The 27,241-nt window shown below is 36.1% G+C and overlaps 1 protein-coding gene across 1 annotated transcript in view; it reads right to left on the bottom strand.

Moving 5' to 3' along the window:
• The window catches only part of UNC13C (unc-13 homolog C), a 540,818-nt gene extending 532,574 nt beyond the window's left edge, over positions 1–8,244 (bottom strand). The window contains exon 1 of the mRNA XM_049104442.1: positions 5,247–8,244. Within this exon, the coding sequence (XP_048960399.1) occupies positions 5,247–8,238 (2,992 nt within the window). The 5' untranslated portion in view covers positions 8,239–8,244. The remainder of the gene's footprint in view (positions 1–5,246) is intronic.
• Positions 8,245–27,241: the final 18,997 nt, after the last annotated feature.

Here is a 27,241-nt window from a genome sequence, read left to right as displayed (position 1 = left end):
TATATACATAAACATAAATTTACAATTATAATAGGTGCTATGAATTGACCTAGAATTCCTGAGTTCCTAACTCTCCAAAGCTGGAGGAAGTCCATTATTAACCAAGTAATTTTCACATGTAGCAAATTGTACATGTTATCTCATTTGCTCAAAGACAGCTAGTAAGTCTGCATTTTTTTGTGAGTTTATAAGAAACTTCACTGTTCAATGATAGGGCACCAACTCAATAAATTATGCAATAACTATAGTGGAAATCTCTGTGTTACTGAAAATAATATAGCAGGTAACAGCATAATAAGATCTTTCAAATATATATATTCATGAAATACATATTATATTATTATTACATATTATATTATTGTATAACATATATTTTCATGTAAAAAAAGCAAGGTGCAGAACATGAATATATGAAATGTAATACCATTTACAGTTAAACTTAAAAAGAAAAGGGAGGTATGTGTGTTTATAGAGTGTCAGGAACAAATTATCTTTCTCTGAAGAAAGCTGTTAATTTTACTTTTCACTTTGGAATTTTCTGGATTTTATTTTATTTTGTGTGTGTGTGTGTGGTGTTATTTATAAGGGTACACATAATCCATCAATAGCACCTACAGTTTTGGATAAATATCCATAGGCCCCAATACAGAAGCACAAAATCAACACATTTAGTGACCAGATCCTAATAATTAATAATTTTACAGCAATTCTTGTTGGATACAACAAGTACTACAAAAAGTCCCCAGATTATTCTAATAATTGGCCAGACTAGAAACCACTGGTCTAATGTAATAAAATCTCAACATTAGGAAAATATTTTACATTCAATTTCATATTTTTGAAGCCAAAATATTTCCACAAAGTTCTACCACTATCAGAAAACAAAATGCACACCATGGTAGAAATATCATTTATTATGCTAATTACAGATGTCATAGACTCTTTCAGAATCCACAGACTGGGAGACATTTCAAAACAGAACAAGATTTGTTCTGCTAAAGAAAATTTACTTCAAATTGCTGTTAGCCTCTTAATTCCAGATCAAGTATACTCAGACTTCAAATACATCATCCTTCAAGCTGCTATTATACTGTATTTATTGAGCTCGACAAGCCTTGATTTATAATATGTACTGGAGACTTGAAGCAGAAAAACTGAGAATGAACTATTTTATATCAAAACTTCAGTGCCTTTCATATGATTACTGTTTTTTAATGAAAATTTTAGTTGTAATAAACCTGTGGCTAATGCTATCCCTTATTCATCATGTTTTTCCACCTTAAAACATGAATAAACAATCTCTGAAGTGAGTAAGCATATAGCTTTTCTAACCAAAATAACCATCTGCTTAACTCTAAATCCAACCCTTACTATCTGTATGACACGGAGTAAATTATGCAAGTTTTCTGCAGCTTGGTTTCCTCACTGGTAAAATGGAATAATAATGGAATCAAATTCATAGTGGTATTTTAAGAAAAAAATAAAAACAGATAAACTGCTTGGACAGTATCTGGTATATAGTAGTGCTCAATAAGAATTCAAAAAGATAAATACACCCCTCTGCTTATTGTAACATTATTTATAATAGTCAAAATATAGAAGCAATCTATGGATAAGGAAAATGTGGGGGATTTGTGGGCATGTGCACACACACAAACACACACACACAAATACTAGACAGCCATAAAAAATGATGAGATCTTGCCATTTGTGACAATGAAAAAGAATGAAGAAATAAATCAGTGAAATAAGTCAGAATGAGAAAGACAAATACCATAGGATTCCACTGATAAGGGGAATCTAAAAAAAATGAATACACAAACAAAAAGCAGATCAGACCTACAAATACAGAGAACAAACTGATGTTCACAAGAGCAGAGAGAGTTAGATAAAATGGGTGAAGGGGAGTGGGAGATATCAGCTTTCAGTTATGGAATAAGTAAGTCATGGAAATAAAAGGCACAGCATAGGGAACATAGTTAACGGTACTGTAATAGCACTGTATGGTGACAGATGGTATTTATACTTGTGGTAAGCATAGCATAATGTATAGACTTGTCAAATCATTATGTTGTACACCTGAAAACAATGTAAGAATGTATGTCAACTATAATCAAATTAAAAAAATTAATATAATAATAATGATGATTTTTATTTCTCACCATACTTCTGAACTCTCAAAAGATAAAGTCATAGTCTTAGCAATTAAGGCCACAGTTTAGATTTTGATTTGACTTTGAGGCTTGTTGTGTTTTTTTATTTATTATCCTGTTTCCCTTAATTCAGGCTTTAATTCAACACATTAACTCAGTGCCAATTCTGTATAAAGCACTGATCTGGGGATAGTACAAATGAAAGAATTAAAAAGACAAACCTCTCATCTCCAGATTACAGTTTAGAAGAGAAAATGAGAAATGTGCACAAACTGAGATTATGCCATAAGAGGCAAGTATCTGGGAATTCAGAAGAGACAACAGTTAATTCCAGTTGACGGGTGGTACAGGGCTAGAAGTGGGGGATCGGAGTCGCTATCAGGGTGTGGAGTTCAGGCCAGCTACACAAAGGGCACCACTCAGCAGGGTTCAGCAACAAGGGAAGAAAATGACCTCCTGAAGTTTCTGGCTACACATGTTCTAAAATCTCTTTCCCACCAGCATGCTATTCAAGGTGAAGGCTCTCAAGAACATTATGATCAAATATTTATATGTATAAACACTAGGGTCTTTAAAATTCCTCTTTACAAGGACCCTGAAGACAAAAGTTGAAATAATTTACATTTGTGAGATTAAAATTCCATAAAGCTCTATCAGGGAAACAGCATCCCATGGAGTTTTACAGCAAGAGCTCTACAGTCTAATCTTGCCAGATTAGTAATGGAGAAAAGACAGCACTGCAACCTAATGCTGACTAGGTAGTCACGGAGAGGAAAATCTATTGGCATCTGCCCAAAGCCCAGAAAGCAGATGGCCATAGGCACAAAATCCATCATGACAATTGGCACCTCATTGGGATGCTCTGAGCAGTGAAGGGGCCTGAAAATGCCCTTCTTTGGCTGCCCTTCCTCCTGAGGCATATTGGTAGCACAGGAGGGAGACAACTGCCTGGCTCCTGCCAAAGGGAGAAAAGATGGCCTTTAAAATCTAGGCTACTGCGGCCTCCTGGGTAGTCAATCTGGTCCTTTCAAGCAACCAGAGAGCATCTTAAAGATGTGTGTCTGATTTCCTTTAGATAGATGATCCCCAACAGATTCCATTCAAAGCTGGCTCAAGGATAACAAGCCTAGTTCCAAGATGATGGAAGGGGTCGAGGTCCTGATTAGCCAGGGCTAGTATGTCAGGTACATGATACAACATTGTTTTACCTATTTTAGGATTCTTAAATTGGTAATGTGTAGTCAACTAAGTGTATTTCTGTTCTCTAAGATTAAGTGTCACTGTTTGTTACTAAGGTTGTTAACTACTCGAAGGGTCAATACTAATGGTAATCTATTTTGTAGACACTAATTTGAAATTTTTAAAAGTTAATGAAGATACTTTTTTGTAATTTTTATAATGCTGCCTAATATTTCAGATTCTTTAACTACTTGGCATTGAAACATCTATTGCATCAGAACAGACACACATGCACACATACTGGTTAGTCTTACTATGCCCTCTGTATTTTATTTGCCCACAGCAAATAAAATACAAATAAAATACAAATAAAAATAATAAAATACAAATAAAATGCAAATAAAAATACAATGCCAAACTGCTGGTCTTTATCCCAGAAACATTAACTGAGTTTCAGTAATAAGGATATTTAACTATTAAACATCACTCTTAAATAAGATAGTTATTATTCCAATATGAATTATTATTTCCATAAAATTTTGACTACTCTGCACTTTCACATCGGTTTTAAATATAGTTGAAAATTGCCTCCTGAAAATAATAACAAAGTCACAGCCAACGCACCCAAGATCCCTTTGATTTAGGTTGTTCTTTAATTACATAAGGTGTGTTGTTTTATATAGACAGAGGTTATTTTGCTTTTTTGGGTTTTTTTAGAGCAGACAATCTTGTTATTCCAACTGCCTTAGGTCCTGAAACAGTTTAACAATAAAGTTTTCTGACTATTCAAGAATCCACCCCATCAATGAGAAAACGACCAGTATGGAGTAGTGTATTATCACAATTCTGTTCAGGACAAAATGATATAATCAGCTGCTGCCTTCAGAAATTGTTATATTATTTCATAATGGCAAGTACCAGTTGATCACACAAATATATATACCTTTATGAGATATTATGCAAATACTTTAAAGATTACAGTGCCATAAATAAGGAAAACTGTAAAATACATAATTCATTACAACTGAGATAATATCAAACTATCCCAGGGATGTAAAGTGATAAGAATGCAAATAAAATAAATGGTAAGGGATTGGGGTAAGTGTGGGTGAAGTTCAATTAAAAATAAAAAGTAAAAAAAATGTTTTTATTTATAGTGGCTCATTTTTACAAGTGTATGATCCAAAATTGTTCCCTGAGAAAATCAAATAAAATTGTAAATAAACTACTCTTTTCATTTCCATAAGGGGGAAGAGAATTCCACTCTTTAGAGGGGAAGCTGACTCTACTCAATATTGACTCTTACTCAAAGAGTGACTCATGACCATTCAGACATGGCCTAGGGTTTGGGCTCTATTATACTCCCTCAGCTGCGTCAATAAGCAGTGAAGGAGGTAATGCTCTTTTATGGGACTGGTTAGGGTTGGTTGTGCAGACCCACCTCTTCCTACTGGCAAGCTCCAAACTATAGATTTGATGGTAAAGGAAGTGGTAAGTCTGGGAGATCCATGCTATCTAATTCTTTAAGATTAACTACAACATTTCCTCATCCCTATAAACCTAGGAGAACCAAGGAACAATCCCAGGCTGCTCTTTGACTTTACTCACCTTTTTTTTTCATAATGGATGCAACAAAGTTGGTTAATATGAAATGGGGTTAGTACCAATGCTAACAGAGAAATCTTGATCCACACCTCATTTTAGTATGTACTATTTGAAAACACTTTGATTTTAAATTATCAAGCCCAACTTGTTGGAGCAGCAGAGTAAAACAACACCCTTCTCAAAATAAACATGAAAATTTTGTGCAAATACATTCTTTCTCCCAAAAGTCAACACAGAACATGCTCCAAAGAATCACCACCCAATGTTAAAACACAACTATCTCAAAATGTAGCATGAAAACATGAGTACCTCCAGCCAGGATCTTCTCTTCCAATTCTGCCATTTGCTGCTTATAGGCTTTTAAAGCTGCTTCTTTGAAAGAGGGACGGATTCTCTTTGGCTTTGTAATTTCCGCTGGCTGTTCAGGGATGTTTTGGTTTTCATCTTCTTTTATTTCCATTTCAGCTGATGTTTCATTTAATGGTTCCAATCCCCCTTCACTGACCACATCATCTCCCTGCCCATCATAACCCTCATCTTGTGGGGTTTCATAGGGTGTTTCATATGAAGGGTGATCATATACCTGCATTTGTTCATCTGTTTCAGTTAGACTAGTCCTGTTTTCTAATTTAGCGAGGACTTGTTCCATCACTTCAACATAATCTGTCTCATTATCAGCCACTGGTTCACTATAGTCCTCCTCATCCTCTGCTTTGTAATAAAAAGGCTCTGTGTAGACATCAGAGTCAAGCGTGGTACTTGATTCATTTGCAGTTGATTGAGATAATGTCCGAAATCTCCCCATTAAGGAAGAGCCACTGTCTTCATATCCACTGAGACTCTGTGTACTTTTGTTCCATACCACTTCCAAGGCTGATTTAGCCCTTTGTAATGTAGATCCAAATTTTGGGAAGCTGAAAGCCTTATCAGAAAGGTCAATGCTTAATCGACTATGCCAAGATTTGGGTGGGGCATCCTCTGAGTCATCACTTTGCAATTCACTTTGACTTCGGTACCTTATGGGCAATTGGTTTTGATTTTGGTACAGCTCATTAGAATTAGCTTCCTGATAAGAATCATATTGGCCAACCCACTGGCCTTGTGGTTCATTATCCAACCCAGGGCATGGAGATGAGTTGTCATCTTGGGTGAAATCATAGCTCTCAGAGTCATCCTGAAGGTCACTGTGGCACTTTCCCAAGTCTTCTAGGTCTTTATTATAAACGTCTAGTTGTGTATCAGATAGGCTGTTTGTGTCATAGTCAAAAGCTTCCTGGGTGGATGAATCTAAACCTAAGTCAGCTTTTTCTTCTACTTGATTCCAATCCTTCCATGGAGAAACATCCTCATGTAAAGAGAGCTGAGAATCACTGTAATGACTTTGGTCACCAGATGCGCACACCATGCCATTACTCATTCCACTCTCCACAGTTTCTGTGTTCTCAATTTCACTCTGCCCTTGGACACCCTGAACAACCTCATTCAAATGTTGATCCTGCAAACTGTCATACAAGGTGGGTGTTCCTTCCTGTTTCCTCTGCCAAAGTTCCCGGTCTGAAGATGACAGGAGGGAGCTTCCATTAGTTCTACTGAAAAACTGATTTTCTGAAAAATCCTCTGAGTAAGACTGACACAGTTTGGAAAAATCTGATTCAGAACGACTAAGTTTAGCAGTGAAAAAATCACTCTGTGAATGCCAGAGGGGTGTAGCATCTGCATAATTGGTTGTAGTTTGTTTTTCCAAATTATCTGATTCTGGCAATCGTGAGGAAATTTTATCATAATCAGATTTATTTGAAATTCTGCTGCTACTAGCAGTTTTATTCTTGGCTCTAGCATTGTGTGATTTTGAACATGACTTGGAAGTACTTCCTTTTGTTGGAAACTCTGACTTGGAAAGCACAGCATAACTGTTTCTATTGAGGTCAGATTCCAGCTCTCCATCACTGTCATCCGGTGACTGCCAGTTATTCTTCCTGCTTCTGGGCTCTGGAGTAGACAGCTTTATATCCATGCTTTCATATGTCTGGGAGGATGGTATCCCTCTCTCTTTTCTTTCTCTTATGTCATGAGTAAGAATATCTGTTGAGATTCCAATTCCTGTTCCTTTGAGTTTGTATGATTTTTTTAAGACAGAGTCCCGTTGCTGAGGGGTTTCAAAGTACACAAGTATGGGTCGAGGCTTTGCATTTGGGCAGTCCCTCTGGTGTCCTATCCTTTGAGCAAATTCAATTTTAATAGCATTTGGTGCATCCAAAAAGCCCATTTTATCTATTAGAATTTGGTATACCACACTTTCAACGTATTCAAATCTTTCTTCAGGCACATTTAGAAATCTCAGGCTTGCCTTGCTACCCATATGACCTAAATGTTTAATATAATCATGGATGTCTCTGGTTTCCCTCCGAGACTGGACAAACCCTGTGCGTAACTGTTCAATTTCACTCTGTACGACCTCCACACTGCTGGAGATCTCATTGATGGAATGCTTGAGAGCATTGACATGTCCTCGTAGTTCACAAAGTTCTGTTTCAATCTGACTTATACCCTGAAGTTCCTTAAAGATCATTTCCATGACATCATGTGTTTGGCTAATGCAGCCAGAGGAACTGAATCCTGGCTCCAGAGCATTTGTCTTTGGGTTTCGTGCAGTTCTGTCCAAAGATTTACTTCTAATTCCCCAGGTTTTCTTCATTGTGCTCAACTCTGAATCTGATGAGACACACTCCTGACTCTTTTTCCATTTTCTCAGTTTTCGTAATGCTCCTAGTTTTAAGCTATGTAGAGTGCGTTCTCCATCAGAGCTGCCCTCAGAGGGGGCCAGGCTGCTTGAACTCTTTCTATTGCGTCTAACTGGCATTGTGTGTGTTGATTGTGCCTGGTTTTCTGCACTACTCCTTAGTTCATTGAGTGATTCTGTATAGGAACTCTCAATTGAAGATAATTCTTGAGGCAGATCCTCATTATCACTGTTGGTTAGATTAATATTCTTTTGTAGGCCATTGGCAATAGCTACTCGGTAACTGAATGTTGGTGAGAGGGAAAATTCTCTATTAGCCTCTTCCTCTTCAGTGGATAAGTTGCGTGTAGATGAACACTTTGCTATCTTCTTTACAGTGCTTTTTAAGGTATTAGAAAATTTGGGGGTTTTGGTCTGGCCAGCAGTAGGAAAATCTTGATCCTTTTTCTGCTGACGATTTTCCTTTTTTTTGGTTGTATTTCCCAATTTCTTTGTAAACATTCCTTTGCAAAGCTTATGTATGTAAGGTAAGATCAGGCTCTTGAAAAGATTAGCCACCATGGAGAGTAATTAGTACATACTTTTCTGCCTGAAGGAAGTAAACAAGGTTTCAGGATGAAAATCTGTAAATCCAAGGCGAGCATCTCTGTTCAGATGTTCTGTGAATTACTGAAAATAGCAGGAGGGGCTCTGCTGCAGTGTCAATGTCCTGTGAAAACCAGAAGCAAAGCTCCATTTATGAAAGACATTCTCTCCTGGAGAAGAGGTTCCATGAATCTCTCTCATTTCCACATAACTTCACAGAGTATCTAAAAGAAAGGAAGGTTAAAATGAGTATCAGAAATCAATTCTAGATTTATCCTATTTCTAACATTTTTCTGAAGTATTCGAGATACACAGTGTGTGGCAAATTATAGAAGGGGCAGCGGAATATCTGAATTTCAGTACAGTTACTTTTAAAGTAACTATAAAGCAAATCTGTACCCATTACTATGTTTAAATTATATTTGTCTTCCTAAATCATTTATGGGTGGACACAACTAAACTGAATATATGAACTGAAATAGTAGGTAATAATGGTTATTTAGGAAAGGCTATGTAAGATAATAGGCAAATTTAGAAGCTACATTGACTACACAATATTATCATTTCCACTTTCTTTCCTTTCCTAAAAGTACATTTTTTATACAAACATAAGCATCTAAAATTAAATTTTCTCCCTATCCTAGGCATTTAAAACTTATCAAATTAATATTATTCATGTATTTAAGACCTTTTCTTATTCAAATAACGTTTTACTTTCCTAGATATTCAATGACTGGAAATTTCTTAAATAAATAAAGTCATCCAACTGAGAAATATTTCATATAATGAAATAAATATCAAGAGAAAATATATTTGAAAATTCAGATAATATATCTAAGTTTTGAGAGGACATGACTTGAAAGAGTTGAGCCATCCAATTAAGTGGTACAGCCCTGTGACAGATGACAGGGAACGCGTCCCCAGGGTAGAATTATGACTGGAGGTTGAGTACCAAATTACAAAGGGAAATTTTGCTACAAATAAGATATATCTACAGATAATCAAAAACTGGTCAGATATAATTCATCCAATCATTTCATATTTTATAACACATGTGACACACCAGCACCTAATCTATATGATGGTTACTATCTTGAATTACATGAAATAGCAGAAGAGGAAAACAGAAAAGGAAGAGAGAAAGTTTACATCCATTTTCCTGGTTCACCATCACCATGCTTTGTATGTCGTACGTATTGAAATAAAATTCAATTGAACTTAACTATTTTACAGTTGAAAGATACCACAGAATAATGGTAACAGCCGAAAGCCTTTGCTAACATTGAGCTATATATTTAGATAGGTAAATAATCTAGGCAATTCTTTAAAGAGTAACATCAGAAACTGCATATGGTTTTAGGAGCTGGCTGACTCTTGATAAGCTCCCTCTAATTGGAAATCTGCCATCTTTACTTCACTCACATTCTGCAGGGACTTGGGAGAAAACATGCTCTGGCCAGGAGCCAAACTTCACAAGAAACAGGGCAATGTAAATGAGAAGGGGAAACATAAAGATGGAGAAGAGAAAGAGACAGAAGTCCTTGTCTTTGGGTTTCATAAACTGTTAGAATCTAATTCCTCTTATGTAAAACAAGTTGGTATTCATTTATAATTACAAGCCAGGACCTGTTTTCTACTAACATAAATATCAAGAAATTGACTCCTGAATTAAATTTAAAATATTTATTGTACCCCTACACAACCTCTCCTTCTGGAGAGAAGACTTTGGAAAGTTAAGTGACAGTAAGGAAAGGATTTTCACACAATAAACTGTTCACACAATAAACTAATCCTGAGATTATCCTGTTCTAAGATCCTGAGTCTATCAAACCTCAAAACAAATACTTCTTGTTTAAATGAGAGCAACAATTTTGTCAATGCCTCTGATATTTCATGAAATTGTTCTACATTTCCTGACCTGCATTATTTGTTCAGAACTATTGTTCTAAGCAATAATTATTGGACAATTTTTGAGCAGGAAAGTTCAAACTGAAGTGAAGTCCTGTCTCAAAAAATATGAACCCAAGGGCATGTGTCCACTGTTGAACCTACAAACTCATTTGCTCTATATTCCAGCCACACAGAGTGACTTGCTGTTCACTAAGGGGTCTATGCTCTTTCATACCTCGGTAGCTTTTCTGGTCTCTACCTAGAATATCATTTGTATCTCACCACTCTGTCTGTGGCAATTGTATTTAAACTCCAGAATCATTTGTCCTGTGAAGACTTCACCAACCATACAAACTAAGCTTTTTTCTCTCTCTTTGCCATCCTCTCCCACAACTCAGTTCATAGGCAATTAGAACTCTTCTATATTACAATCTCGTTCCTTTCTCCACTCACTATGTTCTTTTTAAGGGTAAAAGCTATATATTGTCTCAGCATACATGATAAACTCTCAATAAATGTTTACTGAAGAATTGACCTACGGGTGCAAAGTTCCAGTTATGCAGGATGAATAAATCTTAGAGATCAGCTATATAGCATAGTGCCAATAGTTAATTATATTGTATTGTATACTTAAAATGTTTGCCAAGAGGGTAGATCTTATGTTAAGTGTTCATATCACAAAATAGTAATTTAAAAAGGTGGGTGGAAACCTTTGGAGATGATGGATATGTTTATGGCATGGACTGTGGTGATGGTTTCACAAATATATACTTATTTTAAACTAATTTTAAATAAAAAAGAATTGGTCTCCATTTCAGCCACTTACTAAATATCTTCACTTGGTTGCCCAAAATTAAACTCCATCTAACCTAGTCATTTTCTTGAAGTAGTAATCTCACTTATTATCATAATTATCCACTTCCTTAGGACATATACCTAGGAGTCATTCTACCTTGCACGTGTCCACACTGATGTAAATGTGTCACCTCATTCAGCTAGTAATACCTTAGTTCTGAACTCCATAATTTCTCAACCAAACTATTACCACTGTACTCTAGATGGTCTTCCTGACTCTAACTTGTCCCTTTTCTCAAATACTACTCTCTAAAATTAGTAAAAGATATAAATCCTCCTACTAAAAACATTGAAAGTTTTAGCAGGTGCATTCTTTGTCACTCCCACAAGCACGTCTGCCCCAGTCACACTGAGGTAGTAAGTTTTCTGAGTACCATACTGTTGCCTCACCAATGTGTCTTTTTCCATCTTGTTCATTGTGTCCAATCCTCTCTCCTTTCCTCTACCTCCACATATCTCTCTCATGAACATTTCTAGAATATCTATATATCCTAGCTCCAGCAGAGATCAACATCAACCTGTTTGACCTCCTCAAAGTTTGCACTTCTTCCTGTATGCTCCCATAAGCCTTAAATGTATCTTTGTTGTGGTAATTCTTACAGTAACTATTTAAAATATGCGACCTATGTCTCTATCTCTCAAATAGGGCTGTGAACTCTTGGAGAGCTAAGGCCATGTGTTTTTTTTTTTTTTTAACCTTAAATATCTATTTTGCTTATTACATAGTAGACCCATGATGTTTGTTGGACGAATGAGTAAGTATCTAAACAAATGCATGAATAGACATATAATAAGTCCATGAGTTAACAGATAAACAAAAGAGACCCAAGGAGCCTGAGGTAGCTGAGCCTTAAACAATCCAGAGAAAGAGAAGCAGTCTGAGCAGAAGGCATATATCACAAACATTAATATTCTGTCCAAAGAGGGAGAAACATCCACCTGGAGGAAGAGGGAGAGGAACCTGGATGGGCAAAATGGTAACAGAATGTGACAAATTTTGAGACTTAGGTTGAGAAGTTCCATTTATGAGGAAGGGGGGTCAAGGACATGGAGAGAGATCAAGATATCATCATATGATTCTCAATTACTTCTATTCAAAATATTACAGGTACCCATCATTTGTGTTGCCTGTATTAATAACATAGCCACACATTTATGTTGGTAATAAAGTTTGGGGGTAAAATTAAGGGGTTTGAGAAGATCTGAGAAAGATTAAAAAACTAAACTATGTTGTTATGGAAAGGCTAGTAATAGTATTTAATTGTTACTATGTGCCAAGCACCACATGTGTGTAGTTTTCTAAAATTTACCTCATTTCATTTCATTCCCATAATTGTGTAAAATATGTACTATTATTTTCCAGATTAAAAAGCTGCACTTTCAAGGTTTTTTTTTTAATTTTTATTTATTATTTATGATAGTCACACAGAGAGAGAGAGAGAGGCAGAGACACAGGCAGAGGGAGAAGCAGGCTCCATGCACCGGGAGCCCGACGTGGGATTCGATCCCAGGTCTCCAGGATCGCGCCCTGGGCCAAAGGCAGGCGCCAAACCACTGCACCACCCAGGGATCCCACACTTCCAAGTTTTTAGGAAATTTGACCGGTCATGGAATTAACAAGAAACACAACCTGACTCCAACCCCAGAGTTGGACTGCAAGTGTATAAACTCTGAAACAGTTATTAGGGTTGAATGGGAAGTAAGATAATTTTTGCAGGTATGTTAAAATCATTTTGTAAGAGAGCTATTTAATATCACTATAAAGCTGGGTGCCCCACTGGGCTAAAAGAGCTAATGAACCTTTAAACAGTAATTTATTGCTAAATCCTTACCAGAATTAAGTTAAAGCATTTTCAGATCAATAAACAATTTTATGTTTCTTACTAAATGCACTAAAGTAGGTGAACTGGTTATTTATGTATCAAAATTCTTTCAACAAAAATGATCAAGCCAGAAAGTGATTAAGAGGCTTATCCTAAGCTAATAAATAACCTTTACAAAATAAACAGAAAAGTCCATTTCCCAAGAATGAAGGTCAAATGAATTGTGTCTTCTTTATTCTTGGTAAGTAGATATTTTGTGAATTTCTTCATCCAACTATAACCCATCTACATTTTTTACTCACTCCCATTACTGCCACTTTAGGAGTAAATGATGATCTCTAGTACTGATAATTCTATAAGAGCTTTGGAATCCATAAAGTACTTTTGTGTGTATCAACTCACATGATCTGCATGGTAGCCTAGTAAAGTTATTACCTGCAGTTCACATTTAATGATGGTAAGTCTCTTGCTAAAGTAATTGCCTGCAACCAAAACTTGGTTCCTTCATTATAACAATGTACATTCTCCTTACTTAAGACAAGTAATATTGCAATAGCTTACTGACCTCTAGAGTAATATACCTCACCAATCGAAACCATGCTCTGAACTGATTTCCATGCACACTTCCCTAAATACTTTTTTTTTCTTCTTAGTCTCCTACTACAGACTACGACATATCCTTTACACTAGGCCACTTTATGGTTCCATGGATCACTAAGCTTATTCTTCACCCTGCCTAGAATGCCGTCCAGCTATACTGATCTCAATCATTTAAAGGATAGATCAAGACTAATCTTTTCCACAAAACTTTCTCTTAACATCTCTTTTTCACGTAATTTTTATAATCTGAACCATGATATTTAGTCTTTAATTATCCTCTATTCATCACATAGCTCTTTTACATGTTTTCCATTTTAAATGCTTATTTTATGTCATACTCTGTCTTGAGTGCTTTGTCTAAATTACTACATTCATGTTTGATTGTTAGCTCTGCAATAGATACTGTTATTAATCCCCATTTTACAGATGAAGAAACTGAGAAACTGGGAACCTGAGTAGCTAGCTAGCCCAAAGCCACCCAGCTAGGAAGTTACATAGCTAGAATTGTAAACCAAACTGACTGGCTTCAGAGTCCTTATTAAAAAACACTATGCTGTACTGTTAAGCCCATAAGGACCAACCTTAGAGAAAAAGGTGGTTTTCTATGTACTATGCTTAAGGAAGAACTGTCCCTCAAGAAGAGTCTATACCAGTTTCTACTACTATTAGTGCTTTACTCCCTTTATTTAAGATTTTGGTTCTTGCTGAAATGAAAAATCTCACCACTTTATGGTTATTTATGTATCAAAATTCACTGTATGTTTTAAGGCTTATCAGTCATTCTGTATCTTGGTATAAAGGGATTATGTGAATATTCCTCAAGAATAGGAGGCAGATCACAAAGAGAGAGAACACAGAAAAGCTTGAGTATGGAAAGAATCACTACCAAAGGAGACAAATACGAGGGCAGGTCAGAAAGGAGAGACTGAGAAACCTACAATAAGCTTTGCTGATTCACTATTTGCCCATGGCCTTGCCCTATTCCCAGCTACACTGCTTAAGGATAAAAACTATGTCTATTTCAGTCTTTGCAACTTCTGCCCATTTACATGCAAAGACAGTGGAGCATAGGTGCCCTGGCTTATAGATGAGCAACTTGGAATGCTATCATCCCGGCACCAAGTTATGCGTTTTTGTTTTATCCTTAAAATCCATCCTTTTTTTTTTTTTCCAAACAAAGTTAGATGTGGAAACTCAGTGATAAAATTAATAAAGCAGAGTTCCTTGGGTTGACTTAAAGGAATACAGCTGGAATCCCACATTACCTGATGCTTCCACATGAGCTACAGCCATTATAGCCTCTCTACAGGACCCTAGGGCTTGGGAAATACAGCTACAGACACACTAATCCTCAAATTGGGCACAGCATAAAATGAAAACCCAGAAAGGTCAAAACACTAGCCTGAGTTCACACAAAAATGCAGGTCTCCTGCCCTGATTTCACCACTGTTTTTTACATTTTGTTTTGTTTGTTTTTCTCTCCCTACACTATGCTGCCTCCTTAAGCAATCTCATCCAAGGGTTTGGCACCTTCCTACTGTGCCCAATGTTCTCTGATATGATAATCTAACTGTATCCTAAATAATTTGACATTTACCTTGATTTCTGCAGGTAATGTCTGCAATTTTTTTGGAACTGGAAATCCCTTGATGTCTAAAAGAAAATCTTGTGAGCAATTTTTACATGGTTGGAATTTTTCCTAGAGATTTAGCTGAATAAAGGTAAGGTCACTGAAGAGGAATACCCTTTCTGGAAAAAAGCTACTACTACTTCTAATGTTTTGCACATCTCTGTCCCACTAGGTTGAATGTATACATTATCATCCTAGGGGCCTATGCCTAGGCAGGGTCCCAGATTCCTGTAAGACAAACCACCTCACACACACACACACACACACACACACACACACACACACACCTGTGCTTTCCAAACAGTTTTTGGCAAGGTCTACTTGGTCTTCAATATGCTAAAATACTTTGTCCTCAAAATAACCTCACAAGGTAAAATATTACCATTTTTTAAAATATGTTTTATTTATTCATGAGAGACACAAAGAGAGGTAGAAGCATAGACAGAGGGAGAAGCAAACTTCCCGTGGGGAGCCCGATGTGAGACTAAATCCCAGAACCCCAGGATCATGACCTGAGCCAAAGGCAGATGCTCAACCACTGAGCCACCCAGGTGCCCCTTTTACTCTCATTTAAAAAACAAAACAAAACAGAAACAAAAAACAAGACTCAGAGATCCTAAGTCATTTACTCAACAGTTACTCAAGCAATAGGGCTAAAATTTCAACAATTTCTGCATAGTTCCAAAACATATCACATCACATTGTCCAAGCAGGGTTCCATCAATTCTATCAGGGCACACCTCTGTCCTTGGTGAGTAAGGGGTATATTTTACTTGGTGCCCAGCTGAGTTCCAACATACACCATTCACTACTTTAGGAAAAGAGCATAGGGTGGAGGCTTTGGTCAGATAGCTTTCTCCGAGTCATGGCTCTGCCACACACCAGCCAGGCACAATAAATTCAGTGAAACCTCTCTGTTTCTCAGTTTCTGTATCTGACAAATGAGATAATGGTACCTCATCCTCATGTTGCTGTAAGAATTAAATAAAATTCAGGGCAGCTCTTGGAATATCAGAAGTATTCAACATATTATTGTTATTAATAAGTAAAAATAAGATTTTCATCTGAGCAGACATTTTTTCCCTCTTCTACTCTTTGCCCAACTGTAGGGCAGCCAAGAAAACTCCATAGTAACATCACCTTTCTCCTGTGTTCATTTAACTAATGCAGATGGCCCAATATTTTTTCAAGGTAAAGTAAGAATCACACTAGTTCTAAAGGTTTGTGAGGAAGATAAAAATTTGCACTATTCTACCTAGCTAAAAGTTAATTCTCTTAAAATGTTGCATACTCTAAGAAACTCACAATGGTTTTATTGTACTTTATTAGTTCTAAGACATACATTTTAACATTTCAGAAAACGGGATTTGGACCACAGAAACTTAATGTGTCTCATGTATGGACCACAAATAATATGACCTATTTCATTGGAATGTTTGCAAGATGTGTGGGATAATGTGATAATGACACATTTATTTTAAAAAAATGACACATCTATAATATTTCTTGGTGGGAGGCATTGTTTGGTTTTATTAATATTCTTTTTATTCACTCCCTTCCTTATTCTAACAAAATGTTATTTTTTAAAAATATTTTATTCATTCATGACGGATACAGAGAGAGAGAGGCAGAGACACAGGCAGAGGGAGAAGCAGGCTCCAATGCAGGGATCCCAACATGGGACTAGATCCCGGGTCTCCAGGATCACACCCCCAGCTGAAGGCAGTGCTAAACCGCTGGGCCACCGGGGCTGCCCTAACAAAAGGTTATTTAAACCAAAACTCATGAAGACAGGTAGAGTGTCTTGAATTTCTTACTTGGGTAGCTGGAGTCTATGTCCAGGTAAGGCAATACAGCCCTGTAGAGGTCTCCCTGATGGCCCAGGCAGGAGTTAATGTGTTCCTCCAGCTGTGTCATGGGCTTATTTGGACATCATGGATACATTCTCTGAAATACACGTACACTTCTTCTACATTGCATTACATGTATTAAGCACATATCATGAGGTAATATAATCCCTCATTTTTGCATGTTTCCCCTAATGGAATATATCAAATGCCTGATATTTAATAGCTAGTTAATTAATTTTCATTAGAAATAAAATAAATAATTTATTATTATTAATCTGCTCAACCATGAATAGAAGTTAACCTAAATGTTTGTAGAGTAGAAGAGGAAAAGAGTTATCCTCCTCTTAATACAAATTTAATACTTTCCTAGATGAAATAATTATCACCCATTGAAAGAATAAGGTTCAATTTTGTAAGATATTACTGTGTTTCTACAAGAACTCTCTATACAATTAAGTATTTCAGCCAAAACTATGTCTTACGCTAACTGGTACATTGATTAGATGTCCACTTGTCTAATTAATGAAATCTAAAGATCTCTATACCTTAAGTGTCTCAATAAAAATCTGTTCACAAAATGTTTTTCATAGATGATTAGGTGCTGCCAGCTCATTTTGCTTGGTTTTATTACTTTTGACCTATCCAAAAATGCATTCTAATGCCAAGAGCACATCTTTAAAAGTAGTATAACGGATTAGTAATTAGTGACACTTTCAGATTTATTTCTAACTGGCCAATAAGCATATGGAATTTGTTCAATAGCATTAATTATCATAAAAGTGCAAATTAAAAAACAAAATGATATGTCATTTTATAGAGAAAAAAATGGCTCAAATTTAAAAAGATCAGAATTAATGTTGTTACCTCCTCATGCTACTGCACCTTCCACCAATGTCTTCCAAAGAATAGAGGAGACTTGTGGTCTCTACTTCTGGAGTACATTCATCTTCAACTTCTTGGCTATCTGGTTCCAGTCCCAGAACTCTACTAAAATTCTCTTTTATTGGGCATAAATGATTGTATAAGATGTAAATCTTCTACAACTATCTTCTGAATCTGAAGCCATTAGCCACTTGGCCTTTCTTTAAATCATTCTATGTATTTACATGACATCATGGCCAACTGGTCTCTCTCTGGACATAGCTATTTTGATCAGTTATCACATGATAGAAACAGGCCAATCAGGGCCTCTCTTGGGAATTGAGCATTGGAACCTCAAGTTTGTCAGATGGTTTTAGTCATTTCAACGAGGAAGTGACTTAAAGTGGTGACCTGAGCAGTCAACTTCTAAAGCTTGTGAAAAAATGAGCAATGAAGACTTATTTAAAAAACGAAAAAAGAAAGAAAGAAAGAATGCAGAAATGAGAAAACATATGGCCACAGAGGGAGAAAATACCTGTGTTTCTGACTGTTCTCTGTGCCTAGGTCTGGGGCCATTATGAGTTTTGTCTAAGGTATGATGAAATATCAGCTTCAGTAAGTGTTCTCCTTTACAAAGAAACCTGAATGAAGTCCTTCACTGGCCTTTCTTTCTCTTTTCGGATTTTTATTCCTCTTTCTTCTAACTACCAAATTAATATATCTGCATCTAGCTTCTCCTCTTTGCATTAATTCCTAGTTATGTGTTGGCCAGTGCGGTCTGAATGACCATTAACATCTTGGGTTTAATATTTTCCAGTTCATCTTTATCCATAAACTATATTATCTAAATTTTTCATACAGTACTAATTAACAAAATCAACATTCTCTTAGTTATACAGACTAGAGCTTCAGGGCCTTTAATTCCTCTCTTTCTTTGTCCCAAACTTCTAGCCAGTTCTAGATCTTATGGTCCTTAACTTTATAATTTCTGTCATTCTCCATAACTCCTTTCCACATTCCAGGGCCAGCATCTTGGTCAGGCCCTCATCAGTGTTCATGTTAGGTCAATATATCTTCTTTTAGAAAACAAGAATTCACAAAAACTTAAGTATTTTTATAGGTCCTAATATATTCCAGTTATTATACTATACACATTAAAAAAACATAATTCACTTAATCTTCACCAGAGACTTTCATACTTGACTATTGATAAGACTTCCTAGCCGTTCTCATCTCAGCAATTGTGCATAACTCTAGATGCAACTTTGTTCTGTAGTAAAAGTGAGAATTTTAAATTTTAACAAATGGCACAACATGGCAACAGACCAAAACTTAGATGCTTTCATAATTAATATCCTTGCTCCTTTCCCTTTTAGAGTATTAGATGCAGTGCAATTTTCTTGACACAATGGAACTTCATTTGATTCTAACTCTTAGGTGAAAATCAATTACTTATGCTTCAAAGCATGCAAGCAAAATGGGTGTGGCACTTAAACTAAAATAAATTTAGTTTCTCACTAAACAGACCTGCACTTTTATCCTTTTCCTGTATCACAAGGTGGCTTTTAAGAAAAGCCATAAAGAAATTATTTCAAAATTACTAAAAAAAAAAAAAAAAATTACTAAGAGCAAGACATGCTTTAGATTTTTAGATAGAGCATGTTCTATATAATAATAGATAATAGATGCCACCAATAAAGAACTCAAAATATCAAGGGATTTCTTTAAAAATGTCTTATACTTTTTATTATGGATTACTAAATTGTACATGTAAAGTCTCTTCAGTTTAAAACTAAAACATGTGGGTAGCCTAGGTGGCTCAGCAGTTTAGCGCTGCCTTTGCCCTGGTGACCTGGGATAGAGTCCCGTGTCACACTCTCTGCATGGAGCCTACTTCTCCCCCTGTCTGTGTCTCTGCCTCTCTCTCTATGTCTCTCATGAACAGATAAATAAGATCTTTTAAAAAAAGATGTTTAAAAAAAATTTAAAAAGAAATATAAATAAAAAATAATTTAAAAAATAATCAATGAGAAAGCCTTCCAAGTAAACTTCTATGCCTTCAGAGAAAGGACATAAAAAGGTATCCCAGAGAACATACACCCTCTGTATACCTTTGAAATTAAAATCAATGTAATCACAATCATAATATTTGCACTCCAGCCTCCCATCTGAATCTACTCTCAGAACTAATGAAAAGATAAGCATGGCACAGTTGTGATATACCACAGAGATACCCCCTTCAGGACTAAATCACTTATTCTCTCAACTGCCAAGAGTATTGTGTGCATTGCCAAAGGCATGTGATTCAGTCACTCCCTGAGAATGGCCTATGGCCAAGGAGTTATTGCCTCTCCTCTAGTGCAACCCATAATCAATGACTAATTGATGTGAGTGTTAAAATACCTAGCCCCTGTGCTGTACTACAGGTGCCATTCCAGCATCAGAGCTTCCTGTGGAATTAGCTACAGCCTCTGTCACAAATATATTACAGTTCAGCTTCTCATTCTTACAAATCCAAAAAGAGTTCTGCATATATATCTTTTTCATAGTCTATTCCCCAGGGAATCTGATTAACTAAAGTTGGAACCAAGGAAACAATGAAGAAGTGATTCTAACTGACATATTTATCCAGATTTTTCTCTGTTGGACTGGCAATGAGAATCTAATGACTAATGCTATATGGAAAACTGATAGCCTGTGGCATACTGTAGCAGTGCAATTGTTAAAATATTCACTAGTGGTAGACTGCGGTGTGATACCTGCAGAAGGAAATGAATTCATACGTGCAATATCTCAAGATATTTGAGAGGTTAAGTAGAGGAAGCAATGGAATAGGACAGCTGATGTGAGGGCCTCTGGATGCAGTAAAGAAACATAATCAAAAGTTAAACATGATTAATCACCAATGTAGGGCTAAATGTAAATACAACGATGTCCATGTCATCAGATAAATAAATTCTCACCTTTTGCAGCAGATACAGAAAAAGCTGAACACCAGACCCAGGAATAAATCATAAGAGTGGCAGAGTTCCAGAGAAGTTTTAATTCTCAACTTAGGCAGGTTGGCTATTCCAAGTCAAGGCCTTAATTAGGAAAAAAATGGGACTGTGAGTCATGAGATGGGGACTTCTGAGTCAATTCACTTGAAACTCTTGAATCTTTATATTCTCTTGGACTCTCCAAGACTGCAAAACTGGCCCACTCCCTATTAGCAGCTTGTGTTCCATCATTGCTTGAAGACAATGCAGAGGTCTCTAACTTGCAGGAAAATCTGCACTCTCCATCAAGACCTACTACAAATACTCTCATAACCTTCAGATCGATAACTAGGCTAAAGTCATGACATAATTCAGCTGAGTAAATGTGGGATCTGTTAAGAGAGGAAAGAGACTAGATGTTGAAGAACTGTGAGACCTCACCAACATTTATGCCCTCATATGTACTCATAGGAACTGAGAGAGTACTTATTAACTAGAATCTGTCAGTACTAGATCAATGGAATGGTATAAAAAGTTAAATAAGGAAGAATGTATTGCTATGGAAGCACTCTCCTATGACACTGAATTTATCACCTCACAGGGAAGAGGACAGTGTAACACAGAACTACAGTGGTTCTTATAAGCTTGGAAAAAATTATAGTCTGCACTAAGTAGAAATAATATGGCAAACAGTAGAGAAAGGGATAATAAGTCTCAGAGAACTGGATGTTCTAGAGTGGATATACTACATAAAGCCAGAAAACTCATCAGCCAAAAATGTTGCATGGGAGGATACATCATTCAACTGTAAGTTTCTCAGAGGCATCACTGAACATCTCAGTGATGACTGCACTCTATAGGCAAGGGATTTATAGAACTAGGCTCTAATAATAATGGCAATGATAGAATTGCAGAACAAATAAAGTTAAGTGGTAGCATTTAACTATCAGAAACATAGTAGGTACAATTATCACAATAAGTTGCAATGTTAGGAATGGCAACCATGAGGCAACTTAGAGCTGAAGAAATAACTAGTATAATGCAGTTCCTAGAGGTAAAATTAGATGTACACTCTTCCACAGATAATGTTTAATTTAGAAAAGCCAAAGAAACATTGGCTAGATAATCAGGAGATTGAGGCCTCACCAATAAAAAGATATATCTCCTACCCAGTTTTTGAACCTGAGCCAATACTCCAATCCAGAACCTATTGACTGAAGGAGGTACCAGGTCTCAATGAAGTTTGGACCTCACTAAATCATAACAAATAAATATGGTAATTATTTCTCAAGATTTCTCATAGACCTTCACCAAAGGGACCTACCTGTATAATCATATTCTAGGGAAGAGACATTCTGAGGACTGTGAAACATAAGTCTGAGTTGACACTGATACTAAGTGACCTGAACACCACTATATCCTTCTTTTAGAGTAAGGGCATTAGGAGAATATATACTAAATATAGTCTTTGTTCAGATATGATTCTCAGTGATCCATTGAGTCTGTAAACTCACCCACTAATAATTTCTTCAATCTTTAAATGTATAATTGGAATGAATATATGTGGTAGTTGGCAGAAATTCCACATTGATTAGTTGGTCCTTTGGGATAAGAGCTATCATAGTAGAGAAGGCCAAGAAAGTTGATAAAAAACATTATCATACTCTGGGGAATGCAGAGATCAGTACTACACATAAAGATTTGAGTGATGCAGAGTCATGGTGTCCATCATACTTATATTTATCTCCTTTCATTTACCAGGTTTGCTCCTACAAAAGCCAAAGAGATCCTAGAAGATGAAAGTTGACTACCATAAACTCAACTAGGTAGGCCAGCCCAATTGCAGTTGGTTCACAGATGTGATATTTTTGCTGGAGCAGATTAATACAGCATCAGATACATGGCATATGGTCATTAAACTGGCAAGGTCATTCTTCTTTATACATATCAGGAAAATAGTTCAGAAGCAGATCACATTCAAGTGGGGCAGACAAGAATATATAGTCTTGCCCAGGGATTGTGTTAATTCCCCCACTGAGACCTATACCATCTGAGTATTCAGAAGAATATCACTACATTGATGATAGCCTGTTAATTGGATCAGAGAGCAAAAAGTGGCAAGAAGGTGAACAAGAAGGCCTGAATAAGACATATGAGCTCTAGAGAAAATTAATCCTATGATAATTCAGAAGTCCACAACAATGCAGTTTTTCAGAGTAAGTGGTTTAGAGGATACCCAGACATTCTTTCCAAAATAAAAAATAAACTATTGCCTCAAAATGTAGTGGCCTTGGTGGGTTCTGGAAGCAACATATTCCTATAGTCCATATGCTGGTAATATCAAAGTCTGACATGGTTCAGACACTATGGACAGAGATATCTGTGGTTAAAAAAAAAAAGTCACTTTGTGGAATTATGGTCAGACGCAATAGGAGAATCACAATATTCACTCCCTGATTCTGGAGAAAGTTCATACCATCTGCAATGGAGACCTATGCACTATGCAAAAAATTATTCTCCAATCTACAACTGGGCCCAAATACATGCAGAGCACTTGAATATGTGGCATCAACTGACCATGCTGCCAGAACTACTTATCATGAGCTTAGTTCTTTTGGACTCATCAAATCATAAGATGGGATGGACCCAGTAGTAATCCACTATAAAATGGAAATGGTATACCTGGGATTATCAGGCACGAACAGTGTCACAGGGCACAAGTAAGTTTCATGAGTATAGTATAGATCTTTGTCATCTACTACTATTACACCAATGCCTCTACTTATTGTAAGATATCTCATAAGGACAAGTAAGGGAAGAAGAAAACAATCTGACCTTAGTGTATGGATGGGTTGTCTCAGCATGTGGGGGTCTCAATATGTGGGAAGTCCAGGAAAATGGACTATTGCTACACCGTCATGGCACTGAGTGACAGCAGTGAAGGAAAATCCTCCCAATGGGCAGAATTTTAGGTCATTTATCTGATCACCCATTTTGTGTGGAAAGAGAAGTGGCCCACAGTAAGAATATATGTGGACTCACCAGCAATTGTGAATATCACTTGGGTAATTTCTCAGGAACCTGCAAAAAGAAAAATTGGAATATCAAAGTCAAAAAGGACCAGGAAAGAGCATGGAGATAGTTTAAGGAAAAGGACATAAAGTATGAAAACTTATTTTGTACATTGATGCCCACCAGAGTGCATCTGCATGAAAGAAGCAATAAATAACCACATAAAGAGAATGATTTGGCCAATTGTAGCTGAAATAGAGATAATGCATGGATTCAGCAGGGGTTGTTATTATCTATGTTGATTTAGGTACTGCTGCTGCTGAGTGTTCAACCTGCCAGGAACAGAGAACAATGCTGAGCACCTAATACACCTTTTAAGATCAATAAGCCACTTGGTAACAATTGATTACATTAAATTTCGACTCTATAAAGGGGAATCTTTATTTCAACTGAAATCAACACAATTCCAGATATCAATTTGCCTTTCCTACCCACACAATCTCATCCTAGATCAAGAGGATTACTTCATATACTGGATATGCAGCAGTGGGCTCATGACTATGCATAGGCTAATAAAATTTAAACATAGCCTTTGAAGAAATATTTGAAGTGCCATCTTAGAAATGATACCTTGATAGGATGGGACACCTTAATAGGATGGAACATCATACTTCAGAATGTAGTATATGTACTAAATCTATGATCATCACATGGTATTCTGTCCCCAGTAGACATAATAGATGTGTCTGGGAACCAAGTAGTGGTCCTACTTATTATAATTTTCAATATCCCACTTGGAGTATTTGTACTTCCTATCCCTACAATTTTATTCTCTATGGTTACAAGAGCACCTAGTCCCAGAGGAAGACTGTTTCTATGAGAACACAGTGAAAGTACCATGAGTCTTAAAATATGGTTGCCAACTGGTCACTCTAATTTATGGCAGGAAGAACTGACTCTGATCATTAGGAGAGTGTAGGGCTGAAATTACACTATGGGGACAAGGAAGAATATGTATGGCACCAAGAAAACTCACTAAGGAAACTCCTCATAATCCCCTGCCCAATTTGATGGTAAGTGAATAAGCATGGTAAAATGACAAAGGACTCAGACCCTTTAGGGATTATAATCTCAGTCACCCCACCAGTTAAACTATCTAGACTAGATAAACAGAGGTGCTAGCTATGGGAAGGAGAGATATATAATGGAAGGTACAGAAGAAGATAATGTGTTGTGGTCTTGAGAGTAGTGCAATTAAAAGTGCTCTAGTTATTCCAGTAAGCTTCATTTAAGTTTCTCCACAAAAAGAGAAAAGACAACTATTCCAAATGATGTTAATCTGTCATTTGAAGCCAGTGGATTTGAGTGATACCCAGAGCAGACTATAATGGATGCCAGGATGGATACCTTCAAGACCAAGGTACTTAGTCCCCCGAGCCAAGTTTTGGGAATGGCCCTCAACTGAAGGGAATATTTGTGAAACACCAGTTCACAACTTTTCCATACTGTCCCTGAAAATGCCCTAGTTTTGACCTTTAGGTTATGTGACTCAACATCTACAAAATATATGATCTTTATTTTCACAATATATCATAAACAGCACAGTATATCAAAAGTTAATGAGTAACACAGAATAATGTAGTACTTGCCATTTAATATTTGTCTGCTCTGTGTCCCAGCACTATGCTGAATATTTTTTTTAATTATCTCATTTAATCATGACAACAGTCATCAAAAAAAAGTATTATACTATCCCAATTGCAGATAGGAGAAAACTATGGCACAATTAAGCACCATTCTTAACACCATAATTGCAGGAAGTGGTAGTGCCTACATTTGAACACAGGATATAAAATACCAAAAGCCTTCACCTTATATCACTATATTATACAGACAATCTGCAAAATGTAAAAAGTACATACTTATACCAGGGAAAAATTATTTGAATTTAAACTGCCTGTATATACATTTAAATATATTATTAAATATACTAAATATAAATCTAGTAAATATTCTATCGAAAAGACATATTGCATAGAAATTCAGACTATAGGTATATTGTACAGAATTTCAGAAACTATTCTTAAGGTAGATGTTTTGCTAATACAAAGAAACACAGAGAGCCTAGCAAACTGAAGAAATAGAGGAATATGTTCTAAACAAACAAAAACAATAAAACCTCAGAAAAAGATCTTAATGAAATACAGAGAGGTAATCTACCTGATAAAGGATTCAAAGTACTGGCAATGAAAGATGCTTGTTAAATTTGGGAGAACGGATGAATACAGTAAATTCAACAAAGACATACACAATACAAGAAAGTACCAAACAGAACTTACAGAGCTAAACAATAATGACTGTCCTGAAAAATACAATGGAAGTGTTCAATAGTAAATTAGATGAAGGAGAAAAAAGGATAAGTCAACTTAAAGACGGCACAGTGGAACACACATAATCAGAGCAAAAAAGAGAAAAAAATAATGAAAAAAAAAGATAGCTTAAGGAACTTATAAAACATCAAGTGAACTAACATTCTCATCATTTGATTCTCAGGGGAAGAGAAAGCAAAAAGGATAGAAATCTTACTTGAAGAAATTTTTGCTGAAAACTTCCCTAACCTGGGGAAGAAAAAATACATCCAGATCCAGAAAGCCCAGAGAGTTGCAGTAAGACAGAAAACAGAGACACACAACACATTATAATTAACATGTCAAAACTTAAAGGCAAGAAGAGATTATTAAAAGCAATAAGAGAGAAAAAAATCTTGTTATATAGAAAGAAAGTCCCATAAGACCATTAGCAGAATTTTCAGCACAAACTTTGTAGGCTAGAAGAGAGAGGCACAATATATTTAAAGTGTAGAAGGGAAAAAAAAAAAAAAAAAACGCCCTGCCAACTAAGAATGCTCTACTCAGCAAGATATCATTTAGAATTAAAAGGGAAATAAAGTTTCCAGACAAACAAAAGTTAAAGGAATTTGTCACATTAAACTAGCCTTAGTAGAAGTGTTAGAGGACTTCTTTAAGCTGAAGTGATGGCACTAATTAATGATAAGAAAATGTACAAAAGTAAAAAAATAAATCTCACTAGTAAATATAAATTTATAGTAAAGATAGTGAATTAATCATTTATAAAGCTAGTATGAGTGGTCACCTTGGCAGCACATATACTAAAATATAAAGCTGATATGAAGGTTAAAAGATAAAAGTAATAATATTAACTAAAGCTACAATAATTAGTAAAGGATACATAAAATAAAAGACATAGAATGTGACATCTAAAACATAAGCCATGGGAAAGGATTAAAAATGGAGAGTTTTAGAGTGCATTCAAACTCAAGTTGTAGTCAACTTGAAATCAACTGTTATACATATAGGATGCTATATGTGAACCACAAGGCAAAATCCTTTAGTAGATTCACAATAGAAAATGAGAAAGGACTCTAAATCTAAAGAAAATCATCAAACTTTAAGAGAATAA

The sequence above is a fragment of the Canis lupus genome, chromosome 30 (genome assembly GCF_003254725.2).
Source record: "Canis lupus dingo isolate Sandy chromosome 30, ASM325472v2, whole genome shotgun sequence".
NCBI lineage: Eukaryota > Metazoa > Chordata > Mammalia > Carnivora > Canidae > Canis > Canis lupus.
This window is presented reverse-complemented; position numbering and strand designations above follow the sequence as displayed.